Genomic DNA, 24,747 nt, shown 5'->3' on the forward strand with positions numbered 1-24,747 from the left:
TTCCAGATTGGGAACTCCTCGTTTAAGGAGTTCAGTAGAACCTTCTTCCCTTCCAAAAAGACTCTGCCAGGTAACTGAAATTCTGTAATTTATGTCAATTTCATTTTGAAATACTGATGTCCCCGGGAAGGGGGATACATTAATTAAGTTATTTGAATGTTAGCATTTAATTCATACAACAAGCATTTATGATATACTTAGTAGTACAAGTCCCCATACTGGGCCTTTTAGCAGACACTAGGTTGTATACAATATTTTTCTCCATTGCAAGGAGTTTATAGTCTAGGAGAGGAGCTAGGACAAGTGCACAAATAGTTATAATACAAAGAAAATGGTGATGAGGGGCACAAAAATGCAATGGGAATTCAGAGGAGGGAGAATTCACTTCTGGATGGGGGTGGGCTAGGAAGGCATCAAGGAAACCTTCATAGAAGAAATGACATTTGGTCCAGGCTTTGAAGGACTGATAAAATTTCAAAAGGCATGGATGGAAGGAAAGAGGGTAGTAGAGAGATGGTAGAGAAGGCATTCAAGGAATAAGGAGCAGGTGAGCAAAGGTACAGAGGGAGAGAGGGAGGGGTAGGGATGGATAGTTAGGGCTTGTCATATGACTGACCTCATCTGATGGGGATGAGAAGATGTTTGAGGAAGAACACAAATGGGAGGGCTTTGGAGTATTACGTCTAGACTTGGAGCAGTGCATCATTCAGAGACAGAATTTTAAACAAACAGTCCTTTTGCTGGGAACTGGTGCTGCCAGGCGGGGAATGACAGCAGGAGTTGGGGGGAGTCAGGGATAGACTTGTGTGACTTTACAATTCTGGGGGGTAGAGGCTGGCCCTGCTTTGCCATTTCTACCATTCCCTGCCACCCTTTCCTAGTCCTTCCTTCCCTCTCTGCAGTCACCATCCTTGGACGGTGGGATAGTAGTGTAGGCGTGAAGTAAGAGACGAAAGGGTAGCTTTGCTGTATTCCTAGTCATACTAAGCCCAGGATTCCCGGTATCTGTCAGGTGCATCTATGGGAGTTTTCTGAGAGAGGCTCACCCTGATTCTAGATCCCTAATACATTGTCAATAAGAGCCTTGCAGTCAGGGGACTCATCTGGCTGGTTTACTCATTTCAGGCTAGACTGGGACTGTTCTTTCTCCCTCCTTCTGTCAGAAATCCCCAGCTCCCAGTGGCCTTTCACAGGTTCAGCCTCTCTGCTCAATAAATGAAGGCCTCCCTGGCAAGGTCTGCCCCTTCTCTGCTTCTGTTTGTTTGCCACACATAGCATGTCTTATGCCTAAAGGTTACATTATCATCTCTTCACAGCTATATTCATTTCCTCGTTCTCTTAGACTCCAGGAGAAGAGACGGCTGCACGATGAATGCTAAGCCCCTTGAGCTTGCTTGCCTGGGCCTTTTCTCTGGGGAACAGAGGGATTTTTTTCTCCCATATTTGCTTTTCCCCTTTACCCTCTTTTCCCTGTCGCAACCCTGTTTCTAAAGGTGAGGGCACTTTTAAGTATGGCCCACCTTTGAAGAATCCAAATTGCATGTAGATGGAAAGATTTGGTATTGACGTAGGGGCACAGAAACCGTTCTTAGCATTGAAGCAGCCTGGTGAATGACAAGGAGCATAGAACTGGGAATCAGGAGATCCCCTCTCCTTGTTTCGGCTTTTCTTGTTTATAGTGTGCCTGACTAGGTGAGTTCTCTTCTCTGGACCTCAGTTTCCTCATCAGAAAAAATGAGACGATTCAATTAGATAATATACAAGATAGGTTTTCCAGCCGATGTTCTGGGAGTCTGTATTCTGTCTTCCACTGTCTCTGGATGGCAGTCGCTCTGGAAAATGATGGCTGATGTTTATCCCAAAATGATATCATTCGATTCTCACAACAATTCTCTTGGTTCTGAGTATTTTCTCTGGCAGTCCCTCTTGCCTGGAATATTCTCCGTCCTTCTCTCTGACTACTGAACTGCTGGACTTCCTGTAAGTCCTATCAAAAACCTCATCTCCTGCAGGAAGCTTTCCCTAATGCCTCTTAATTTCAGTGTTTTCCCTAATTATTAATTAATAATTATTAATAATCCCTCTTAATTATCCCATAGATAGCTTGCTCTGCATATATTTGCTTGTATGTAGTCTCCCCCATTAGATCACAAGATCCTTGAGGGCAGGCTGTATCTTTTGTCTTTTGTTTTTTTTTTGTATCTTCAGCTCTTAGCATAGTGACTGGGACATAGTAGGTGCTTAATAAATGTTTATTGAATTGAAGCAGGGACTTGGGGTTTTATTATCACCCCCATTTTGTTGGTGAAGAAAGTAAGGGTCAAAGAGCCAATGTGGCTTGTGGATGGTTACCTAGTACCTGTTGGAGACAGGATCAAGAAGCCAGGTCTCCTGATGACGGGTCCAGCACATTCCATTACACCACAACGCCTCTTGCACTTCAGGGCATGGGCTTGGTCTCCCTAGGGTGTGTTAGAAAGAGGTCCATATATGTCAGCCTTGACTTCCATCTCACTGAAAGTAAGAGTGAATCTTTGGGTCCTGGCTTGGGACCTAGGACATAGCTCTCTTTTGCAGTGCCCAGCTCAGTGTTGTATACTTAGGAGATACATGGTAATTCCATGGACCAGGTCCCATGTGGTAGACAAGAAAGGTCTGTTGGAAAGGAGATTGGGATCTCAGAGGCTGATTGTGTTATGCAGTACTTATGTTGTGCTCACTGTCTTCCTAGGTGTTCATTGTCTTCCTGGCCCATTCTCTCCTGGTTCCTGGTTGAAGACAGAGTGGGAGAAATGTGATAAGCTATTCATGGGTGACCATGCAGAAGCTTGGCACATCATGCCCCCCTTTCTTTGACCTTGGACAACTCAGGACAACTCCCTCGAAGCTTTTGCTTCATCTATATAAAGGGAACGGTGCTGATGCAAACTGACCCCCTGGGGTACTGGACAGGGAAAGTGGAGAATAAATCTCCTCGCAGAATGTTTTGTTGTCATTTAACTGCCATAAAAATGTTCAATAGAGTGTCTGATTATCTTTCTTTAATCTTAAATGGATACCTAGAATGCAATGTCCCATATCTAGAGCTGAAAATTCATTATTTCAAAAAGAGTTTAATGGGTGAGGTTTAAACGAACTGGAGGAAGTTAAATTGTGTCAGGGGAAGGAGCTGAGAAAAGTGCAATGAGTTGTGCATTAAATTTAGATAAACACAATTATGTGTAACTGGATTATCACACGTGCAGACAGGCGAAGTATATTAGGCACCTGCGTTTTGATTAAAATCGATTCAGGTGCATGGGCTTGGAGACTGGTGTATTCAGATGCACCCAAGCTGCTGCCTAGACACTTAGATAGCGAGGACTGACTCCCAACAAGCAGATGGGTTTGGGAACCCATGAGGGTAAGACAGAGAACTTCCCGTGGAGCTATTGTGCCAAACCTCTCCACCATATTATTTAAGATGATTTACATCTATACCCTAGGCATGTCTTGAGACAGCAGTATGATGCTGAATGGTGGTAAACAGGCAATCAGTCAGCATCTATTAATTACTGTGCTAAGTTCTGGGGATGCAAAAAGAGGCAAAAAACAGTCCCCGCCCTCAAGAAGCCGCACACTCTAATAGGGGAAATAATACTCAAACAAATACACAAAAACATACGTATACACATACATACGCACATATACAAGCTATATACAGGATAAATAGGAAATAATGAACATTATGTAGGAAAGGGTTGGGAAAAGCTCCCTGCAGAAAAGAAGATTTTAGTTGGGACTTAGAGGAAGCGAGGGAAAGCCAGTAGGCACAGCTGAGGAGGGAGAGCATTCCAGGAATGGGTTACAGCCAGAGAAAATGTCTAGAGCTGAGGGATGAAGTGTCTTGTTTGTGGATCAGCCAGCCAGGTGATCTGTGTCACTAGATGGAAGTATACGTGATGAGCGGTTAGGTGTAAGAAAACTGGAAAGGTAGGAGGAGACTAGATTATGAAGGGCTTTGAATACCAAACAGAAGATTCTGTGTTTGATCCTGGAGGCATTAGGGAGCCATTAGTTTATTGAATAGGGAAGTGACATGGTCAAATGTGTACTTTGAGAAAATCACTTAATTGGTTGAATGGAGGATGAATTGAAGTAAAAAGAGACTTGAGGTGGGCAGATCCACCACAGGCTATTGCCAAAGTCTGGAGGACCTGCATCAAGAGCCATGTCAGAGAAGGGGGTTTTTTATGAGAGATGTTGCAGAGATGAAATTAACAGGCATTAGTAACAGGTTGGATATTGGGGGGGGAGGCAGAGAGGAAGAGTGAGAGATGGTAAGGAGTTGAAGATGATTTCTAGATTGCAAGCCTGAAGGACTGGGAGGGTAGTGTTGCCCTCTACAGTAACAGGGAAGGTAGGGGTGGGGGAAGTTTTAAGGAGGAAGATGTTGAGTTCTGTTTCAGACATACTTAGTTTAAATTTGTAGAGAAAATCTGAAAGGTAGTTGGAGATACGATATTGGAAGTCAGCAGAGAGTTTGGGACAGGATAAGTAGATTTGAAAATTATCAGCAAAGAGATGATAATTAAATCTATGGGAGCTGATGAAATCACCAAGTGAAGTAGTACATAGAGGGAAGAGGAGAGCTTCCAGGAGAAGACCCCCGAGGGACCCTTATGGTGGAATGATAAGGTTGGAAGTCTGATTGTAACGATATTAAGAAGAAAGTAAAGGAGAGAAAATGGAGGAACCTACTGTAGACAGAATTTTCAAGAAGTTTAGCTATAAAGAGTAGGCTTAAATATAGAGTGATATTGGGGATGTGAGGATCCGGTGAGGGTTTTTTCAGAATGGGTAGAGATGGGCATGCTTGGTAGGCAGCAGGAAATGAGCCAGCAGACAAGGAAAGATTGAAAATAAGTGATGGAGTGGGGATGATGGAGGGAGAAATCTGTTGGAGGAGATGGGATGGAAAAGGATTGCTTGAGTTGGTACAGGAGTGAAGATGAGTTAGTGATATGATATAGGGAAGAAGGGAGAAGAGAGAGCTTGAAGCAAATGGTATCATTTATTTCTGTAAAATATGAGGCAGGGTTCTCAGTTGAGAAGGTGGGGAGAGGAGAAGCTATGGGAAGCTTGAAGAAGGAGGAAAAGATTTGGAACAGTTGCTGTGGAGAGTGAGATAGTGGGTTAACAGGGCAGATATAGAAGGATGGACTGATAGCAGTAAGGGCCCAGCTGAAGTTGTGTAACATGAATTTGTAGTGGATCCAATCAGAATAGTTGTCTGATTCCTCCCCATACCCCCAGTTTTGTTCAGCAGCATGTGTGTAGGAGCAAAGATGACAATGGGTGGGAGTGATCTAAAGCTGAGGTTTGGCAGGGCACACTGAATGAAATGATAAAGAGGGTAGGAAGAGCCAATAGGTCATGATTGGATAAGGGGATTCTGGGATTTTCTAATGTGGAAGTGGGTGATGGTAATCATGGTATGACCACCTTTGTATGTGCCTGAGGTGTAGTAGAGGAGTAGTGTATGGGAAATGAGTTAGTTGAGGAACAATATCTATCTGTACATACATATATATTTATATGAATATATATATATATAAAATTGAATGTATATAATGACAACAACCTGATTAACCTGGGGATAAAAGTGGACTCTACACCAATGGAATTAGGGAATGCTGGATTAGTGTCTTACTAGTCATTCTGCCACCTGATTAAGGTGGAGAAGGAATTACAGACCTTTGTTATACTCAGCTCGTCACTACTAACATCAAACCCTGTTTGATTAGGGGGGGATTAGGGATGGGTACCCACACATCTCTTTTAGTTAATCAGAGGCATCTAGACTAGAAAGAAAACATTATCTCCAGGTGTCCAGCTTGGAGAAGGGAGGTAGCCCACCTTTATCCCTGACCTTGAAAAAGTACGGATGTAGAGAAATAGGCTGACAATGCCCAGTTAATTCCTGTTGGCATGTATGATTTCAGATGCAAAGCATCACTAGGATTAAAATAAATGCAAGCAGTTACAGGGATGCATTAAATTAATGATTTCTTTTATTTTCCTGCTTGATCCTCTAATACCCCCAACTTTAATGGATAAATGCTAAACCCTTCTCTAGGGAGATCAGAGATGCATTATATATTGTTACACAACCTAAAGGAAGCCTTTCTCTTCTCCTGTATCTTTCCCCTTCCCATTCCCCTCCCCCTGCAGGTGATACTGATTCTGACCAAGCTCTATGACTTCAACCTGGGCAGCGTGACGGAGAGCTCACTTTGGAGGTAAGCCCTTAATGGTTATGAACTTTCTCTGACTTAGCTCTTGTAAATCCCCCTGCTTACCACTTGGACAGTGATCCAGAAACCCTGAATTGGGGGATGGAGTGGGGGGTGGGGGAATGGCAGGACCTGCAACTAGCAGAATGTCAAGAATCTGTGAGTCATATGGTTTTTCCAGGCCTTCCATCTTGAGATGAGACCCAGGCCTTTTCTAGAAGAGAATACAGATGCTGGCAGTGGGTGTAGTCAGGCAACATCACTGAGTGAGCCCACTATGGGTAGAACTCTTGGAGGAGGAGGATGCCATGCAGGAGAACTGGGACTTACATAATCTGTTCTCAAGAAGCTTTAGTTCTGATTGGGAGACACTGTCTTAATCTCAGTATGATTGGAAAAGGAGAAACTCAGGCTCTGCCCTTGGGGAGACCATGATTTGAGAATGGACATGATCAACATTGTCAAGGTTACTCAGATCTGATGGGGACAGACACTGCCCCACCCTTAGGGGGAAGTAAAGGCAAAGCAGCCTTTACTGAAAACGTGTCTTAACTCTGAGGATAAATGGGAGATTAGCTTTCCGTGGGTTGGCTAATAACCCAGGGTAGGTGGATTTTCCACCCCCCACTGGATTCTGAAAGGAGTACTGAGCTCTCTCACCTTGTGCTTTCGTAGACTTTCATTATTTCGGGTAAACAAGGCTGATTTTTCCTCTATTCTAATGTATCGCTAAACCCTATTGTAAATGGATAGGCATTTTCCCAATCTTGCTGCATACTTTCAGTACTTTCATTTATTCATGCATGGGATCACTTTATAAGCATTTATTAATGCTTACTTTTGTGCTTAGGCTTATGGCTCATGTTCAGAAAGGGACAAAGCAAAAAGATAGGCTCCCTGTCCTCGTAGGAGCAGAGAGGTCAGCGAGATGAATGAATGAAAAGAAATGGAGCAAAATTATTTGTAAAGCCCTATGTTAAGTGCTTGGGATACTAATAAAAGAGTAAGACAGTCCCTGCTGTCAGAGTTCACATTCTAATAAGGGAGACAACACCGATGGAAGGTTTTGTTGGCAAATTGGATGGTCTTTCATGGCCCTCAGAGTGCAGTGGCAAAGCAGATATCCATTTGACAGAGCCAGGGACACTAGTGGCAAGAACTTTCCTTTCTGCTCTGGTAGCTGTGGCTATAGCCCTTACAGGAGCAATTACCAGGTTACATCTCCACAGGGATTGCTTCTCAAGATGATGGCTGAGGGCCGTGGGCCAAAAGCATTGTCATTCCCAACAATCCTGGGTCCAAGGTGGGTTGTCTCCATCAGGGTCTAAAAGGGGAGATGCTGGTCAAAGTTTCAGTGTGTGATACATTTCATATTTCTGAAGTAATCATGGAATAGTTTCATCAAACTAGGCTGTAGAAGGATTTCTTATACTGAGTGGGAAATTGGACTAAATATTCTTTTGTAAGATGCCTTCCAACTTCTAGGTCCTTTGGTTTTAAAGAAGCAAGAGCCTGTTGATACAGTGCAGACTAACTATAGGCATAAGTCATTAGTGAGATAAATTATGGAGCACATCTGTGAAAGGGAGCTTTGGAAGGCTTCAGAGAAGAGTCATGACATTCATTCATTTGTTTGTTCATTCAACACAAAGCTGCAAATGTTCAATAATAGACAACACTGTTGACACCTTACCCTTCTTGCATATTCTCCTCTATTTTCTTGGCACTCATCCTACCTATATATAATTGCTTCTTTTATGTTGTTTGCTGACTTCTTGTCTTCTTTCCAACAACTTAAGGTAGATGTATCTGAAATTCTGTCCTTAGCTCCCTTCTCTTCTTTTTCTATATTCTTTTCTTAGACATTCTCATTCATTCCTATAGGTTCAACTGCCAACTCTAGACAAATGCCTCTAACATGTATATCTCTAGACCTGACCTCTCCCAAGCTCCACACTCATATCTTCAACTGCCTGCTGGGCATCTCTACCTGGATGTCCTACTACAGTTCTGAACTCAATAAATCTAAACCTGAACTTATCTTTTCCCCGGCTCAGGTTGTTTCTGCTTTCACTGTTTCTGTTAGTGTCTGTACCTTTCAATTAATCTCCCATGTTTGAAACCTTGGTGATGTATTTGATTTTTCTTTCTCCTTCACTTCTCATATCCAATCAGTTTCCAAAACTTCCAGATTCTAAATCTAGTGTGCAGATGCTATCGAACATATGGATGGGCAAGTAGGTGGTGAAGAGGGCCTGGCTCGAAGTCAGGACCTGAGTTCAGATCTGGCTTCAGATACTTAATAGCTGTGGTAAATTACTTAACCCTGCTTGCCTCAGTTTCCTCTTCTATAAAGTGAAGTGGAAAAGAAAATGCAAAACCCAGTATATTGGTCAAGAAGACCCCAGATGAAGTAACAAAGAGTCAGGTACAATTAAAATGAGCAAACAACAACAAAAAACTTATAGACTCAAAACTTAGAGATTTTAACTTGCATCATTTTCTTTTTACTATTCCTTTATAAAGGCATCCCCTTTGACTTGAATGGATCATTATAATAGCTTCTAATAGACCTTCCCAACTTCATTTTTCTTGATGGATTATAGATGGAATCTTCACATTGCTATCAGACTAACCTGTCTCTTGCATAGATTTGGCCACGTCATTCCTCTGATTAATACCTCCATTGAAAGGTTCCCTATTAGCTACTGAGTAAATGTCAAACTTGGCATTCAGAACTCTTTACAGTCTGATACCACTCTATCTTTCCAATCTTTTTGCATATTGCTCATTTCAATACATACTGATTTGGCCAGACTGGACTATTCTTACAAATATGTATGGACATGCTCCATTCCTTTACTTTTGGGATTCCCTTTACTTGGGATACTCTCCCTGTTCTCCCATCTCTTTGACTTGTTATATTCCTACCCAGAATTCTTTTTAAATCCATTTGTCTGTCTGACTCTCTATCTATCTATTTATAGGTTTTAAAACCTAAGTCCAACTGCTTTAAGATGCCTTCCTTGCTTTCCCTCAGTCATCAGTGACATTGTGTACCTCTGATCACATACTATTTTGTACTTCTCTTATGCTCTGATAATGGATTACTTTATTTTATTGTTACTCATGGATTATAGTATCTCTCCCTTAACTATAAGGTCCATGATAGCAGTGACTGTCTGATCTAAATTTTATCTTCCCTCGAGTCAAGAATACTGCTTGAAGTTGGTGTTAATAAATATACATTGAACTGAAATGAGAAGGTTGGATTAAATGATTTCTAAGGGTTTTTTCCAGGTTCCAAATCATTCTATTTTACAATAAGTGTTTATTGAGCAGTTAGTCTGTGTTTTGTGTTAGATGATCTGGGAAATGAAAAGATAAAGACATAATCTATGCCCTCTAGGCATTTACAATTCAGTTCAATTTAGCTTGGCATAGTCATAGATTTAGAAGCCTCAGATTTATAAGTCACATGTAGTACTGCCCCATCTTATAATAGTAACATTAATAATTTTATAGTGTTTACAGTATGACATATTGGATAGAAAATAGCCTTGGAGCCAGGAAGACTTGGGTTCAAGTCCTCTCTGTAATACAACCTGGCTGTGTGATCCTGGCCAAGTCTTAACCTTTCTATGTCGAGGCACTCACTAAGACTGAGTTGTAGGTAAGATATTGACTCACACTGATAAAAAGGATTTTCTTACCTGGGAGTTCCCTAGACTTTAAAAATCACAGTCCAGTCCCATATTTTTATTCCTTACATTTTCAAAGCATTTTACATCCATTAGCTAAGTGAGATGTAGTAGAAAGAGCATTAGTTTTAGATTTGACTGCCTGGGTTAAAATCCTGGCTTCTCCTAGCTCTGTGACCTTGAAGATGCTACTCCTTAAGGGCTCAGATTCCTTATGTGTAAAATGGAGGTGGGAGAATTGGACAAAATGATCTTCTTGGGTCCATTTTACCTCTAAATCCATGATCTCATGTAATCCTCAGAACAATGCTGTGGGAGTAGATAAGGCAGATGTTCTTCTGTCTATTCTACACATGAAGGAACTAAGATCCTTGGTAGTGAAGTGACTTAATATCCCAGTCTGCAGTGGTTCAGGGACTCAAAAATTCTTATAGAAGAATTAGACCGGGCCACTTACAAAGTAGAATGGAGAAAGGGAGGGATGCATCCAAGGATAGTACTAGGTTTGATGATCTTTAGACCATGGCAGGAAGAGGGAGTGTTTAATAGTGCTTCCCCGTCCTGGTCTCAACATGTCATTATACATGTTCTGGCTAATCCCCCCAGGATTAATCAATGGAACTCCTCATTCCATTGTCACTAGGAATGTGTCTAGAACAGAGATAACCTGTTACAAGAATCATTGGACGCTCCCTCTCCCAAACCAGAGGTTACTTCTTACTTTCACAATGGTCTGAGGTTGCAGGAGGAGTCAATGGCAGAACTGAAACCCAAGCTCAGATTTCCCAAGCCAAGTCTATCATTCTTTCTATTGGCTTTGCATTACATACAGTGCATCTAGTGGTATGCTGGAAATGTTTTAATAACTGACTCTCTGAAAAAGAATACTTGAATGGCATACCTTTAAGTTTAATCTCCATTATTAACATATTCTCCATCACTGTCTTATTTCTAGGCAATGAACAAAATATTAAATCAAGCCCTGATATTCACCGATTTCTGAGGGGTAAATGCTCACACCACAAATATAACAATTGTGTCTCTAAAGCCCCTAAATTTTTGAGATGTGGATATACAGAGTGTGTGCTTATATGCAGCCTTTTTATTATTTAACAGAAAGTCCTTGGTTATTTCATAAGTAATCTTCTTGTAACCTTAAAACCATGGTTATCCAAGAGGTTTGGATGATTCTAGTTGCTCTGTTTCATGCTTGTTTGTGTACAGAGTTGTGGGTGGCCAGGATCTCCTTTCCTAAGTAGAAACAATCACAAAGTGCTATCCATTGCCTATGGTTAATTGTTCATAACCACACTGATGTTCTATTTCTTTGGGAATATCTCAAATCCCATTGGGTTGTACCATGACGGTGTGCCAAGGCATCAGTATCCTTGTTGTTGGTTAACAGGTGAGAGCTTATTTCTTTTTTACTGTTTATTTCCCAGGATATTTAAGTTTCTAAAAATTTTTGCCTTGGACCTTATAAATGGTGCCAGGATAATAAGGCTGTACAGTCTTTTCTGCATAAATAAAATAATGAAAAACCCAGGGATTCCAGAATCTTAGCCACCCCTGGGACCCTAGGAAAGGCTGTTTGTGGTTCTCAGAGGATCTTCCAGGAAATCATGGAAACATGGGAAAACAGTGCCCAGGTTATGTGACATAGGATCAGGGATTACTTAGAGAAGATATCTTCATCATTAGAGAGGAATCTTTTATGAGCCACCTGAAAACCCGAGGTAGTATTCGTCATTAGCCTAGGAAATAATGATCAAGTTTCTGAAATGAAGGTGGATTAGTGGGTAAGAGTACTACGAAGTGTGTTCATCTCGTTGGGAAAAATGTGAATCCACATCCCAGTCTACCTAGTCAAAAATGCCTTCTTAGAGGAAGCAACCCTTCAAAATGATGCAAAGGTCATAGTAATGAAGAGGCATAGCAAACGGAGAGTAGGAAGTTGTTCTAAGTGCGTGAAAATGGCAGGACCAAGGTTTGGAAATAGGGGAGGCCAGGGGATCATATGACAACTGAGTGACAGCTGAGAGCAGTCCAGTTTGAGCAATGCCAATAGTATGGGCACAGGACTTGGAGGATAAGCCAAGGAAAAGAGTCTATATCTACATCCATATCTACATCTATATCTATATCTACATCTACATCTAGATCTATATATGCATACATACAGAGAAACACACGTATATATGTCTATATATACACACATGCATATACGTGTCTGTATATAAGCATAACATATACATACACATAAACATATAAACACATACATCATACATATATGGGGAGGGAGGGAGGGAGGGAGAGAGAGAGAGAGAGAGAGAGAGAGAGAGAGAAGAGAAGAGAAGAGAGAATGAGAGGAGCAGCTCTTCTGCAGAAAGATCTTGGGGTTTTTTTGTGAATTATAAACTCCTTGTGAGTCAACAATACAATCTGGAAGCCCAAAAAAACTTATTTAATCTTAGCTTGCAGTAAGAGAGATAGTGTCTAGGACTAAAGATGTAAAGGTACTATGATACTCGGCTCTAGCTAGATAATATCCAGACCTCTATGTTCAGTCCTGGGTGTAACATTTTAGGAAGGGAATTAAAAAAAAATAAAAACATTGAGAGGTGGGAAGTCTTGATGAAAAGCCTTGAGAATATACCATAAGAGAATCATTTGAAGGGATCTCAGGATGTTTTTCCTGGAAAGAGACTTCAGAGAATACGATAGCTATCATCAAGTGTGTGAAAGTCTAAGATACGGGGGAAAGAGTAGACTTATTCTTAGCCCCAGAAGACAGATTCATGAACAGTAGATAGCAGTTGCAGAGGAAGAGATTTAGTCTGACAATAAGGAAAAGTTTTCTAGTAATTGGAGCTGTTTTTAAGTGGAATGTGTTGTCTTGGCAGTGAGTGAATTCCCTTCCTCTCTAGAAGACTTTTTACTGAAAGATGTTTGGCCAATTGTTGGGCAACGTTTTGGGTTGTAGAAAGGATTATGGTTCAGGTACAGGCGGATTAACTGGCCTCCTTTCTAACTCCTAGGTTCTTGGGAGATCAGTAAGGGCTAGAGTAGTCTAAAAGGTTTCATGGAGGTGGGGCCTCAATTGGTTGCAGTTGCCTGCTGAGTGCTATGGAGACTTTTACAGACCTAGGGACTTACAGTATAAGACCAAAATGTTATATATTTATAGGGCAAATAGACCACAAATAGAAAGGTGAAACCAAGATGCAAATATTTGGCAATCCCACCCTTTCAACAAGCATTTATGATGTGCAAAAAACTGTGCCAGGAACAAGGCTGAGTTAATTATATGGAGAAAAGGCGAGTTTAAAGACAGGATTGTCTTTATGGGTGGGGGGGGCAGGGAATAGGATTCTGTGTCCAAATTGGGACAGAGCAGTTCTGAGGGGGAGTTAATTTGGTGGCCATATTTTTTATTTATTTTTATTATTTTATTTTCAGTGTTCTACAATCACTTCCATGTATCTTTGAATTTTTTTCCCCTCCCTCCCCCTCCTTCCTCCTTACCTCCCACTCCCTCCCTGAGATGACATACAGTCTTATATAAGTTCTACACATACATTCCTATTAAATACATTTTCGCCTTAGTCATGTTGCATAAAAGAATTAAAATGAATGGGAGAAATCATAAAAAAAACCAAAACATAATACAAAAGAAAATGATCTGCTTCATTCTGCGATCAAATTCCATAGTTCTTAGTTCATGCATTTTGCCTTAAGAAACTACTGGGAATTTTTTTAAGTCCTTGAATTGCAATGAAGTACTCAATCTACCAGAGTAATTCCTTGGACACTGTTGTGGTTGCTGTGTACAAAGTTCTCCTGGTTCTGCTTCTTTCACTCAGCATTAGTTCTTATAAGTCTTTCCACACCTCTCTGAGGTCTTCCTATTCATCATTTCTTATAATACAGTAGTGTTCCATTACATTCATGTACCATAATTTATTCAGCCATTCCCCAATTGATGGGCATCCCCTTGATTTCCAGTTTTTTGCTGACCATATGTTGATCCCACAGAAGAAATGAGGTTAGAACAGACCTGAGGAATCAGTGCTTTTGAAATTATCCCTTTCATTAACTAGGAACCTATTAATCAACAGGAAATTTTGGCTGCTTTTGGTGTATAAGGAGCTGTACTTGGCCCTATGGAGAGCACAGAGGTGAAAAGGTGACCTGATCCCTTCCCCTAAGGAGCTTATAGTGTAATTAGGGAGAGGGAACATATGCCCCTGCTCCCCCCAGACAGACTAACATATATGTTAATATAACATACATGTTAGATAACCAGTAGTGCTATGCTCTGTGAGTTAAGTGCCAAGAGAGTGACATGGAGCATAAAGGAGCTCAGAGGCTAAAGAGATCCCTCTGGGCTGAGATGGTGAGGAGAAGCTACTGCTTATTCTTATTATATAGAATTAGGTCAGGGCTTTGATCTTGGTGCACTTTCTCCTTATGTTGGATCATGCCCCCTTCACCATGTAAGTCTTGTTGGTCTTTTGAAGCAAGGTGATATGTTACAGTCTTTAGATGATACTTGGCTTCTCCCTAGAAGTTTCTTAAGTTCTCATCATCTCTCCCAAAATATCTAGGCCTCCACTGTGATCTTATCTTTTCCCTGGATCTCTTGAAGCAAGGAGATATGTTAGGGTTTTCAAATCCTGCTTGGTTTCTTGAGTCCCCATCAATTCCCCCGATTGATTACTTGTCTCCAGATATCCCTGCCTCACACACCTCATCCCCCAGTTTTTGGTGAGGGTGATTTCGATTCACAATTCTTCCCAGAAACAATTCTCTTGTCTTCTCTAAGCCAGCATGTAGAGAGGAGTAGGCAAAATTGCACTCTCCCCTTTCAGGGTCCACAATTTAGGATATTATGCTTAACCAAGGGGAAATTGAGCTTGGTGCTTTTTCTTCAATTTATAATATTACAGGAATGCCTGAGGCAGCAGCTGCCAAGACCAGGTGACATCCTCTAGCCCAGTTAGAATATGATATAATTATTTTCCTCACAGGATTAATAATTCAGAGTACTGTCACTTCCAAATAGACATTCTTCTCTAAAGACTGTTTTAAGCCATAAAATTACACAGGGATGTCCACACTGCTAATATTGTTTTTCCTGACACCTCACAAAGTAACTCTCATAGTAATAGAACATGGAGATTTTTCTCTCTCAGTACAGGAAGAGGACTGACTTGATTATTTATTCATTTATTCACCCCAATCCCAAGTCAAGATGAAGTTTAAGGTCACTCTGCCACAGAAGAATTGGTGCACCCGATTTTGTTACAGAGTCCCTCTCTGTCAGTAATTCTAGAACTGCAAAGCCCCTCTTCTCAAGGTGCTGGAGACTTCCATTCAGAAGTTGGCTTCCATCTGAATATATCTTGTATTTGCCTATTTATATACTTATTGTCTCCCCCAATAGAAGACAAGCTCTGCTTTTCTTTGCATCTCTAATGCCCAGTACATGGTAAACGTTTAATAAATGCTTATTAATTGATTCACTGATTGATTGATAAAAGATCATCAGCCCTTGAACATCCACTTAGATCATCTGGGGTCCACAATAGGTAGCTACTCTGCAAGAGAAAGAACTGACTAAACAGGCATGTGTTGAGATACCATCCCAGGAAAGGACACATGGAACTCACACAATGAAAAAAAGGGGGGGCAGATTACTGAGAACATTCTGATGCGAGTCCTTCAGATCCTATGGTTCTGATAGAGAACCGGAGGGAAAATCAGTCTAAGTTCATTGCCAATACAACATATAATTTGAGTAAGCTGAGGTGATTGGCAGTGTACAGATGATAGGCAACAATGGATAGGGCCAGTTTTTTTTTATTTGTATGGCGCTTGCTCTGAGGAAAATGAGCAGATTCTGCTATACTAAGTTCAGGTGAGAAGTAGAGCTATCAAGTCCCTTCTCTGTGACACTTAGCTTTAACACCTGTGGTAGGATGAATATGATAGCATGCCACTCCTTTGGTGGCTAGATGGTTAGTTAGACGCATGAATAGTCTTGGATCCATTGAGGTATGAGTGTACCTGAGGAATTGGTATACGTATCTACAACACTGTTATGAGACCTTAGATCTCACTTTGTGGATAGGATGGATAAGGGAGTAAGCAAATTAGTCGTTCCTTTTCGTATTTAGAATTTGGTGTCAATGGATTCAAATCCAAGTTCTGCTACTGGGATACTTGTGTGACCTTGAACACCTTAGATTTTAGTTTGTTCATCTATAAAATCCAAGGGTAGATTAAACCAATTGTCTGAGGTCCCTTTCAGCTCTAAATTTGTGATCCTGTGATCCTGATTCTACATAAACTTCACATGTAGACTTTTGTACTTAAAAAGCTGATGGAGTAAGTGACAAGTTCATTTCAGAACATATGGCAACAACCTCAAGGGATTTCTATCCAGGAATTAGTTGCAAATCCAAATCCATATAAAATGGCCCCTCAGACTAAGAAGGTATGATATGACATCATTTTCTCATTCTACCTCCTAGTTATTCAAGTTTTAGCTAAAATCCCACCTCCTACAGAAAAATTCCAATTTGTCTTCTTCTTTTTGTGTGTGTGAGGCAGTCGGGGTTAAGTGACTTGCCCAGTAAGTATCCAGTGTCTGAGACTGGATTTGAACTCAGGTCCTCCTGATTATAAGGCTGTTGCTCTATCCACTGTACCACCTACCAGCCCCTTACCCCATTCTTCTTAATCCCAGTGCCTTCACTCTGTGGATTACTTCCTATTTGTCCTGTATATAGCTGGTCTGTATGTATTTGTTTATTGTCCTTTCTATTAAATTATGAGCTCTTTGAGGGCAAGGATTGCCTTTTGCCTTTCTTTGTATATCCAACAATTACCACAATACCAGGCACATAGTAGGTGCTTAATAAATGCTTATTAACTATTAGCTATTGTAGATACACTATCAGAAAGAAAAGTTAGGTTCAGGAAATGAGTGTGAAGTCAGAAGTTTCAACAGACGTAACAAAAATACTTCCTTGGGTTTAAGGGTCTGGCAAAATGGCAAAGTATGGAGATAAGATGCCAAACTTTAGAAGGTACTACAAAATTCAACATAGGCTATAAATTTACCAGTCCCTTATACTACCCATTATGTAATGAGATTAGCCACTGTTTTAGGTCCTTTTCTAAGTAGATCTTTGAGTACTGAATTTCTGCCTTTAATTTTATGAAGGAAAAATGTTGACAATAGGATTTACTTTGCATAAACTCATTTCCTGCTAAACTAGCCATATTGCACTTGTTTTATAACAACCAATTGTTGATTAACAAACATTGATTTAGGGTCTACTATAAACCAGGCACTGAGAATACACTGAAAAAGATGGAACCATTTCTGCCTTCAAGAAGCTTATATACTATTGAGGCAAACATACATACACATAAGTACATACATTGTATCAGTAAGCACCTCAACATACACAGGGGATCCTGTTTAGATCTTCATTCATAAAAAGAAAAGCAACTTTTGAGGGATTAACAATCACTTTAATCAAGCACAATCCTTTAACCAAACACATGTATCATTCACCTATTTCAGGGGAGTCAGCACCCTGAACTTGAAAGAAAATACAGAAAAAATAAAGATCAGCAGACATGGCTTCCTCTGCCTGAATTCAACAATTGGACCCCAACTGTCTGATCAGAGTTACCAGAGAGGGAAGCACGACGTCTTGGTTCTCAAAGCTGAGGGACTCCTTAGTGACTTTCCAGAGCCCTCATCTGGCCAAACAAATACTTCCGATCAGTAAACCCCAAAGTAATCAACAGTGATGGCTTCCTCTGCCTGACTGTAATTCAACAGATAGGTACAGTTGTCTGACCATAGTTACCAGAGAGGAAAGCACAACATCTGGGTTCTCAAAGCTGGGAGGCTCCTTAACAGCTTCCCAGAGACCTCATCTGGCCAAACAAACACTCATAAAAACTAAGCCCCAAAGTAACATCTCAACTCAAGGGTATTTAGACCTTTTTTTAGAACCAGAATGGTTTTAGAACCATTAATGGGTGGGGAAGATCTTTAATCACATTAACATATACTGTTTCTAGCTAAAGAAACTCTTTGTTTCTGTGCTGTACTCCTAGTAAAGACTCTTGATTAATACAGGCAAGATTCAGTCAGGTACTCCATTATACTAAAACAAAAACAGCAAAAGATCCTAATTTTACTTGCCATTACATACATACAAAATAAACACAGGGTAAAGAGTGGGGAAGCGTTAGCAGTTGGGAATGACAGTAAAGATTCTTCATACTATAGGAGATGATATCTAATTGGAGGAAATTAGGGATCCCAAAAGGTGAAAAGGGAGTGAGTGCATTCTTGACATTTTGGTCAGCTCTGGCAAATGAATGGAGACTGCAAGATGGTGTGTCGTTTGAGCAGAATGGCCAGAAGGCTCGTTTGAGTTGATTGTGAAGTGTGTAAAGGTGAGTATGCATTTTAAGCCTGGAAAAGTAGGTTGGAGCTAGATTCTTGAAAGGCTTTCAACAGCAAAATGGAGGTTACATTTGATCCTAGAGCTTTTGGAACAGGGAAGTGAAATGGTTTGACCTATTCTCTTGGAAGGGATGCGTAGGATACATGTAGTTTTCAGTAATAGATATATCCAGAGTGAACTTAAAACCTGAGCAGATGTCCCCTTCTTTAGTTCTTCTTTTTCTTCTTTGACCTCTCTCTCTTCACCTTTACCAGTTACACCTATTATAGTTGAAGTGTTCTCTCAGAAAGCAAACAGGTCCCAATCCCTAGCCTATTCCAGATCCTCTCCTCACTACCAGCTTTGAAGAGTGCAGGAGTTACTGAAGTCCCCACCACTGTTGGTAAACTTGCAGTTTTTTCTCTAGTTCCTGCCCACTTAACAGTTAACTCCCTTTCTCCTGAGTTGTGTTGGCCTCTACTCTCTCTAAGGTGTGTATATCTCTTGCCTCTGAACCTGTTGTTGGGGACCAGGATGGTTTGTTTGCCTCTCATAATTGTTCTGTCAACGACCTTTTTGGGAGATGCTGGATTTTAGAAAATGGAGACCTTTCTGATTTATTAATTTTTTGTTTGCCAAGCAAGCCCTGATAATAATTGCCAAGACTTCCCAGAAGATATTAGTTTACAGATTCTAATGACACTCATGATTTATGTATGTGTTCCCCTCTACATCTGTCTGCCCCTATTCCTTAGTGGAGTTCTGACTCAATGAAAGCAAATTCACACAAATAAAGCCATAGATTAGAATGTTTTTTTTTTTTTTTGGTTAAAGCGGGGCAGCTAGGCTCCTAATTAAAAGCTTTCCATCCCGTTCTTTAATTTATTCATACGTTGGACCCTGAAAACTGGTATGATACAGTAATATAGACAATGAACAAATCCTGCCTCCAGAACTGTAAAAGTTTGCTGCTGGGTTTTAATCCTAAGGAATGTTTCTCATTTATAAATAGGTCCTGAAGATGTCATTTCAACAAATGCTTATTGAACAGCTCCTGTGTACCCAGCCCCAAGTTCGGCTTTATGGGGGACAAAAAGGGGTACAAGACACATTTGCTGTTCTCAGGTAGCTTACAGATTATTAGGGGACATCAGAGTTCTGCTGTCTGTTATCCCTGATTATAATAGAGAAGAAAATGTGGTTTGTGTCCTTTTGGGGCTTATAGTATAGATGGAGAAGATAAGACTGCAATAAATAAGAAAAGAAAATTAGAAGATCTTCTAGGGTTATCTATAATTAAATACCCAGAGGAAGGGGTCAAACTATAATAATTTAGATAAAAGTGAAATCAGTGCCAGACTTATGCTGTTCTTTTCCCATTTTTAAAATAAATCTTGTCTCAGTTCAGTCTATGTATTCCTTTTAGAGTGGCGTTGTGTCTTATATTTATGCAATCCAAAAACTATTTATTAACTTCCCACTAAATGGAAAGTACTATTCCATACACTAGGGGCATAGAGAAAAAAAAAAAAACTGATTCTTGCCCTTAAAGGGTTTACCTTGGAGTAGGATGGGGTGAGAAACCACTTGTAAATAGAAAAGTTATACATGATAATTTGGGAAATGAAAGAACACTAAAAAGTAGGAGAATATGGAAAGACTTCTTGTAGGGGATAGCTTCCAAAGTGAGGCTAGGTATTTTAAGGTAAAGAAGGTGAGGAAACTAGGTATTTTAAGAGGGAGAGTTTGGGAGGGAAGATAATCTAGGAACAGAGAATGACAACTTGTCCATCTCCTGGATTCAGGAGATAGAATGCTGAAGTTAGGCAATAGCAAGGAGGTTAATGGAGTATCTGGAAAGTGAAGCAAGAGTCAAATTGTGAAGGGTTTCCAGTGCCCTGTTAGAGTATGCATTTTATCCTAGAAGCAGCTGGAGGCTATTTAAAATCCTCAGACAGAGGAGTGAAATGGCCATATATACTTTAAGAAGGTTATTTTGGCAGTTATTTCATGGGTGACCAGGAGAAATGAGATACTGGACATTTGGAGGCCATTTCAATCAATAGTCAGGGTTAGTGGCTGTATGAATGGAAAGAAGGGGACAGGCACAAAGTCAGTCATGAGAACACAATAAACAAGACTTGGCAAGTGATTGGAGATGAGTGGAGGTGGGTGAGAGTAAAGAGAAGAATATGACTTGAAGGTTAATGTAATAGAAATTCAAGATATACTTGCTGATGGACCTCTACGTCCTCCTTCCTCCAATTAATCATATCTAAAGAGACTCTACTTTCTAACTCTTTTAATGCCTTCATGAAGAAATGTTACAGGCCCTATTTAGAATCTTGCTTGTAGGTAGACCAGGAATGCAAATTATTGGATGATGATGATTTCTCAGTCACCTACAGAGGTTGGGCAAGACTAAGAGGTACAGACAATATGAGATTCTCATTAGTCTCTTATTCATTGATTTTTACAAAGTCATTTGACTCAGTGGAACAAAGTGTAATCTTAAAAGCCCTTCCTAGACACTGTTTTTGCATGCTTATGTTAAAATTAGATAAGACCATGACAGATATGACAATGGAGAGGACGTTACTCAATTACATATGGAGCAAACCAGCTTCCCTCTCTGAGCCTCAGTTTCCTTATCTGTATAATGAAGGGATGGGATTAAAAACCTCTAAGGTTTATTCTGGCTTTAAATCTATGATAATGGTCCGTTTGACATCAAATGAGGTCTAAAGCAGGGAAGTATTTGTCTCACCTAAGGTATTTACTGGTGTCATGGAAGACATCCAAACTAGAGAAGATGACATTGTGCTAATTGGATTGAGCCCTAGAATAATACAAAGCCATCACAGGGATATCCACAGCAATGCAAAAGTGATTAGTCTAACCGTTCACAGTGGAAAAATGAAGCTGGATGAAAAATTCAGATTGCCAAACCTTTGACATTCAGCAGGATGGACAGCCTGCTAAGTTACTCCATCGGTATGCACATCTAAAACAGAGGCTGCAGATGGACGGTCAAACTCAGTCCAGAACTGGAGTAAGAATTACATTTAGAAAACTGTACTGAACGTTCGATGATTCCAAACTTCTTGCTGTAAAATCCATTTCCGTAGCATCATGGGTCTTCTGGTTATGTTAAATGACTATAAATCACTTGATACTGTTATCTTGTAAAATATTAAATGACAAATAATCCAAAAAATAATGGAAGCATGGATAGTAGACAGAGGTAAGCCACAGTATATCAACAATGATTACTTGTGTGCCATAAGACATTATCAAGGACTGATACACCCATCACCTAGTGATAATTAGAACTAACAGCTGGGCAACTTGGATGGTATATTGGTTACCCCTAAGGGAACAAGAGGAAGGCAAATCGTGCCTGTCTCCACATCTGTATTTCTTTACACTCGCATGCACCCTGACCTAGTACATGCTTTTGTCAGCTCTCTCTGGGATTCCTATAATAGCCTTTAACTGGGTTCCCTGTCTTAAGCTTCTTCCCTCTCCAATCCATCCTCCATACTGCCTCCAAAGTGATATTCCCAAAGCACATGTATGACTGTGGATGTCACCCACCCCTGCTCAAGAAATTCTAGCTGTTCCTATTACCTGTAGGATCAAATACAAAATCTTCTGTTTGGGATTTAAAGACCTTTATAACTTGGCTCCAACTTACCCTTATAGGCTCATTACATTTTACTTCTTTTCATTTGTTTTATGGTTTAGCCAAAAATGTCCTTTTTACTGTTTCTCACACATGACGTTTCATTTTGTCTCCGTGTCTTTGCCCAAACTGCCCTCCATACTTGGAATACACGTTTTAACCTCCATCTTTTAGAATACCTCACTTCTTTTCTTCAAAGCTCAGCCCAAATCACCTCCTACATGAAACTCTGATTTCTTGTTCCATATAAACTACTTTTTATTTATTTGCTACATCCTCATCAATCTATTAACAGGAACCTACTAAGTATTTACTATGTACTAAGCCTGGGGGATCCAAAGAAAGGCAAAAAATAGTTCCTGGTCTTAGGAACTTACCTTCTAATGGGAGAAACAAACGTAAATGACTGAGTATGTACACGAAAAGTACAGAGTAGATTGAAGGTAACCTGGGTGGTGTATAGGTACTTGAGGGTGTGGGGGGAACTGGGAAAGGAGGCTTCCTACCTTTCCTGCACCAGGCAGCATTTGAGTTGAGACTTGAAAGAAGCTAGGGATTCTAATATGGGTACATGTTGTCTTCCCAATAAAATGTAAATTCCTTGAGGGTAGAGATTATTTCTTTTTTGACTTTTTGTCTCCAGTGTCTAGTATAATTCCTGGTACATATTAGGCCCTTAATAAATACTTGTGATTGATTGTTAATCCACCATATTAAAGGAATCTTCTATAGAGGATTCATGGACAGAGGCAGATGAGATTTGTATAGGACAGTACTTCTCAAAGTTTGGTCTCAGGAATCCTGACACCCTTCCAGGGGGTCAATGAGGTAAAAAAAGCATCATCAGAACAAGTTATTTTAATTTTGAATACAGTAAATATTGATAGATATAAGCCATATAAGCAAAAGCTCTTTTTGTGGGGAGGGATCTTCAGTAATTTTTAAGAGTATAAAGAGATCCTCCGAAACCATGAAATTTGAGAATCAGTGGCCATAGGGTGACAAGGTACGGAATAATTACAATTTGCTTGGCTAATATCATTGGGCCTGGCCAAGTGTCTAGGTTAGGGGACTTTTTTCTCCTGAATCTTATCCTGTGTAGTATATGATCTGGTTATTCAAGGATGTTGAAGGAGGAAGGTTATTTTCCAGTTTTTGCAAATTAATTTGTTATGGATAAAACATCACTATTAATAATAGCAATGTCATAAGTCCAGTTTTTCTCAATGAACACTTGACTTGACCCTTCAGTCATCAATTATGTATTTAATTTAACTGCTCAATGAAGAGGATTCAGAATATCAAAGGGACATTTCAAAAATGCTGGATGATAATCTTGTACAAAATCTCCGGAAAGTAAGGCAAGAAACCTCCTGTCTTGATAACTACCACAGTGCAATTCAATGAATATGGATAAAGTTCTTGGTTTTCTGAGTATACACAGATTAAAAACAAATTAGTCCCTTCCCTCAAAGAACTTACACTCTGCTAGAAAATATAATTCCAGATAAGTTAATTGAAGATAATTTGAGATGAGAGAGAGAGCACTAGCAGGGGGATGATTGGGGCAGCTAGGTGGCACAGTGGCTAGAGTAGTGGGCCTGGAGTCAAGGAGAACTGAGTTCAAATCTGGTTTCACACACTTACTAACTCTGATACCTAGGCAATTCACTTAAACTCTATTTGCCTTACTTTCTTTAACTGTAAAATGGGGATAGTAATATTTACCTCCCAATGCTGTTGTGAGGATCAAATGAAATAGTGATTGTAAAATGTTTAGTGCAGTGCCAGGCACATAGTAACCACTATATAAATGTTAGCTATTATTATTATTAACTGATAATTCAGAGTGGGGCTGTTGGCTAAGCTAACAGCTGAAGGAAGGTAAGATTCTTTGAGGCATGTATGAAAAGGAATACATTCCTGGTATGAGGAATAGCTATGTATGATGTCGCAGGTGTAATTATGACCTAGCAAATTTTGGCAGCCAGTTTGGGAATCATCAAGTTTGGCTAGAATGTCTATTTCATGAAGGGGTGCTATGGGAAAAAGGCTGTGCAGGCAATTTGGAGGCAGAGAGCTTTTAGTGCCAGACTGATGAATTGATATTTACTCCTGGAATGAGCCACTGGTTTTTGAGCAGAGCAGAACCATGGTCAGACCTATATCTTTGAAGGATTATTTTTGAGGATGTTTGAGGATGGAAGTAGGAAAATCAGTGATAAGTATATAGTTCAGGAGAGATGTGAAGAGATTAGTTACCAGGATGGCAGCCGTGAGAGTATAGAAAAAAGATAAAGAAATGTTGTGGAGGTAGAATCAACAAGGTGTGGGAGGAGAGATTAGTCAAGATGTGGCTTTCATTCTCACTTAACTTTTCTAGGTCTTAGTTTTGTTCTCATTTTATTTATATAAGTTTTATTCATTTTGTTTATTTTTTACATCACAAAAATGTTCCTTTTTATCTTCTAGTCTCACAATTTTCTCTCTGGGAATATCCTGTTGTGGTTTTATGCTTCTTTGGGAATCCACAGGATCTTCTATCTTATCAAGCATTGGTTCGGTTTTCTGTGCATTGCAGTATGTATTCTTTAAATATTTGTACTCAT

The 24,747-nt window shown here is 40.1% G+C and overlaps 1 protein-coding gene across 2 annotated transcripts in view; it reads left to right on the forward strand.

The window, feature by feature from the left end:
- The window catches only part of SORCS3 (sortilin related VPS10 domain containing receptor 3), a 676,074-nt gene that overhangs the window by 189,285 nt on the left and 462,042 nt on the right, over nt 1-24,747 (forward strand). Inside the window, exon 2 of one of the 2 annotated variants that reach the window (XM_072621715.1) lies at nt 6,214-6,281. In XM_072621715.1, coding sequence (XP_072477816.1) covers nt 6,214-6,281 — 68 coding nt within the window. Of the gene's footprint in view, nt 1-6,213; nt 6,282-13,656; nt 24,719-24,747 lie in introns of those variants that run through there. The other variant, XM_072621724.1, reaches the window with a different exon arrangement.

This window comes from Notamacropus eugenii, chromosome 1 (genome assembly GCF_028372415.1).
Source record: "Notamacropus eugenii isolate mMacEug1 chromosome 1, mMacEug1.pri_v2, whole genome shotgun sequence".
NCBI classification, from domain to species: Eukaryota; Metazoa; Chordata; class Mammalia; order Diprotodontia; family Macropodidae; genus Notamacropus; species Notamacropus eugenii.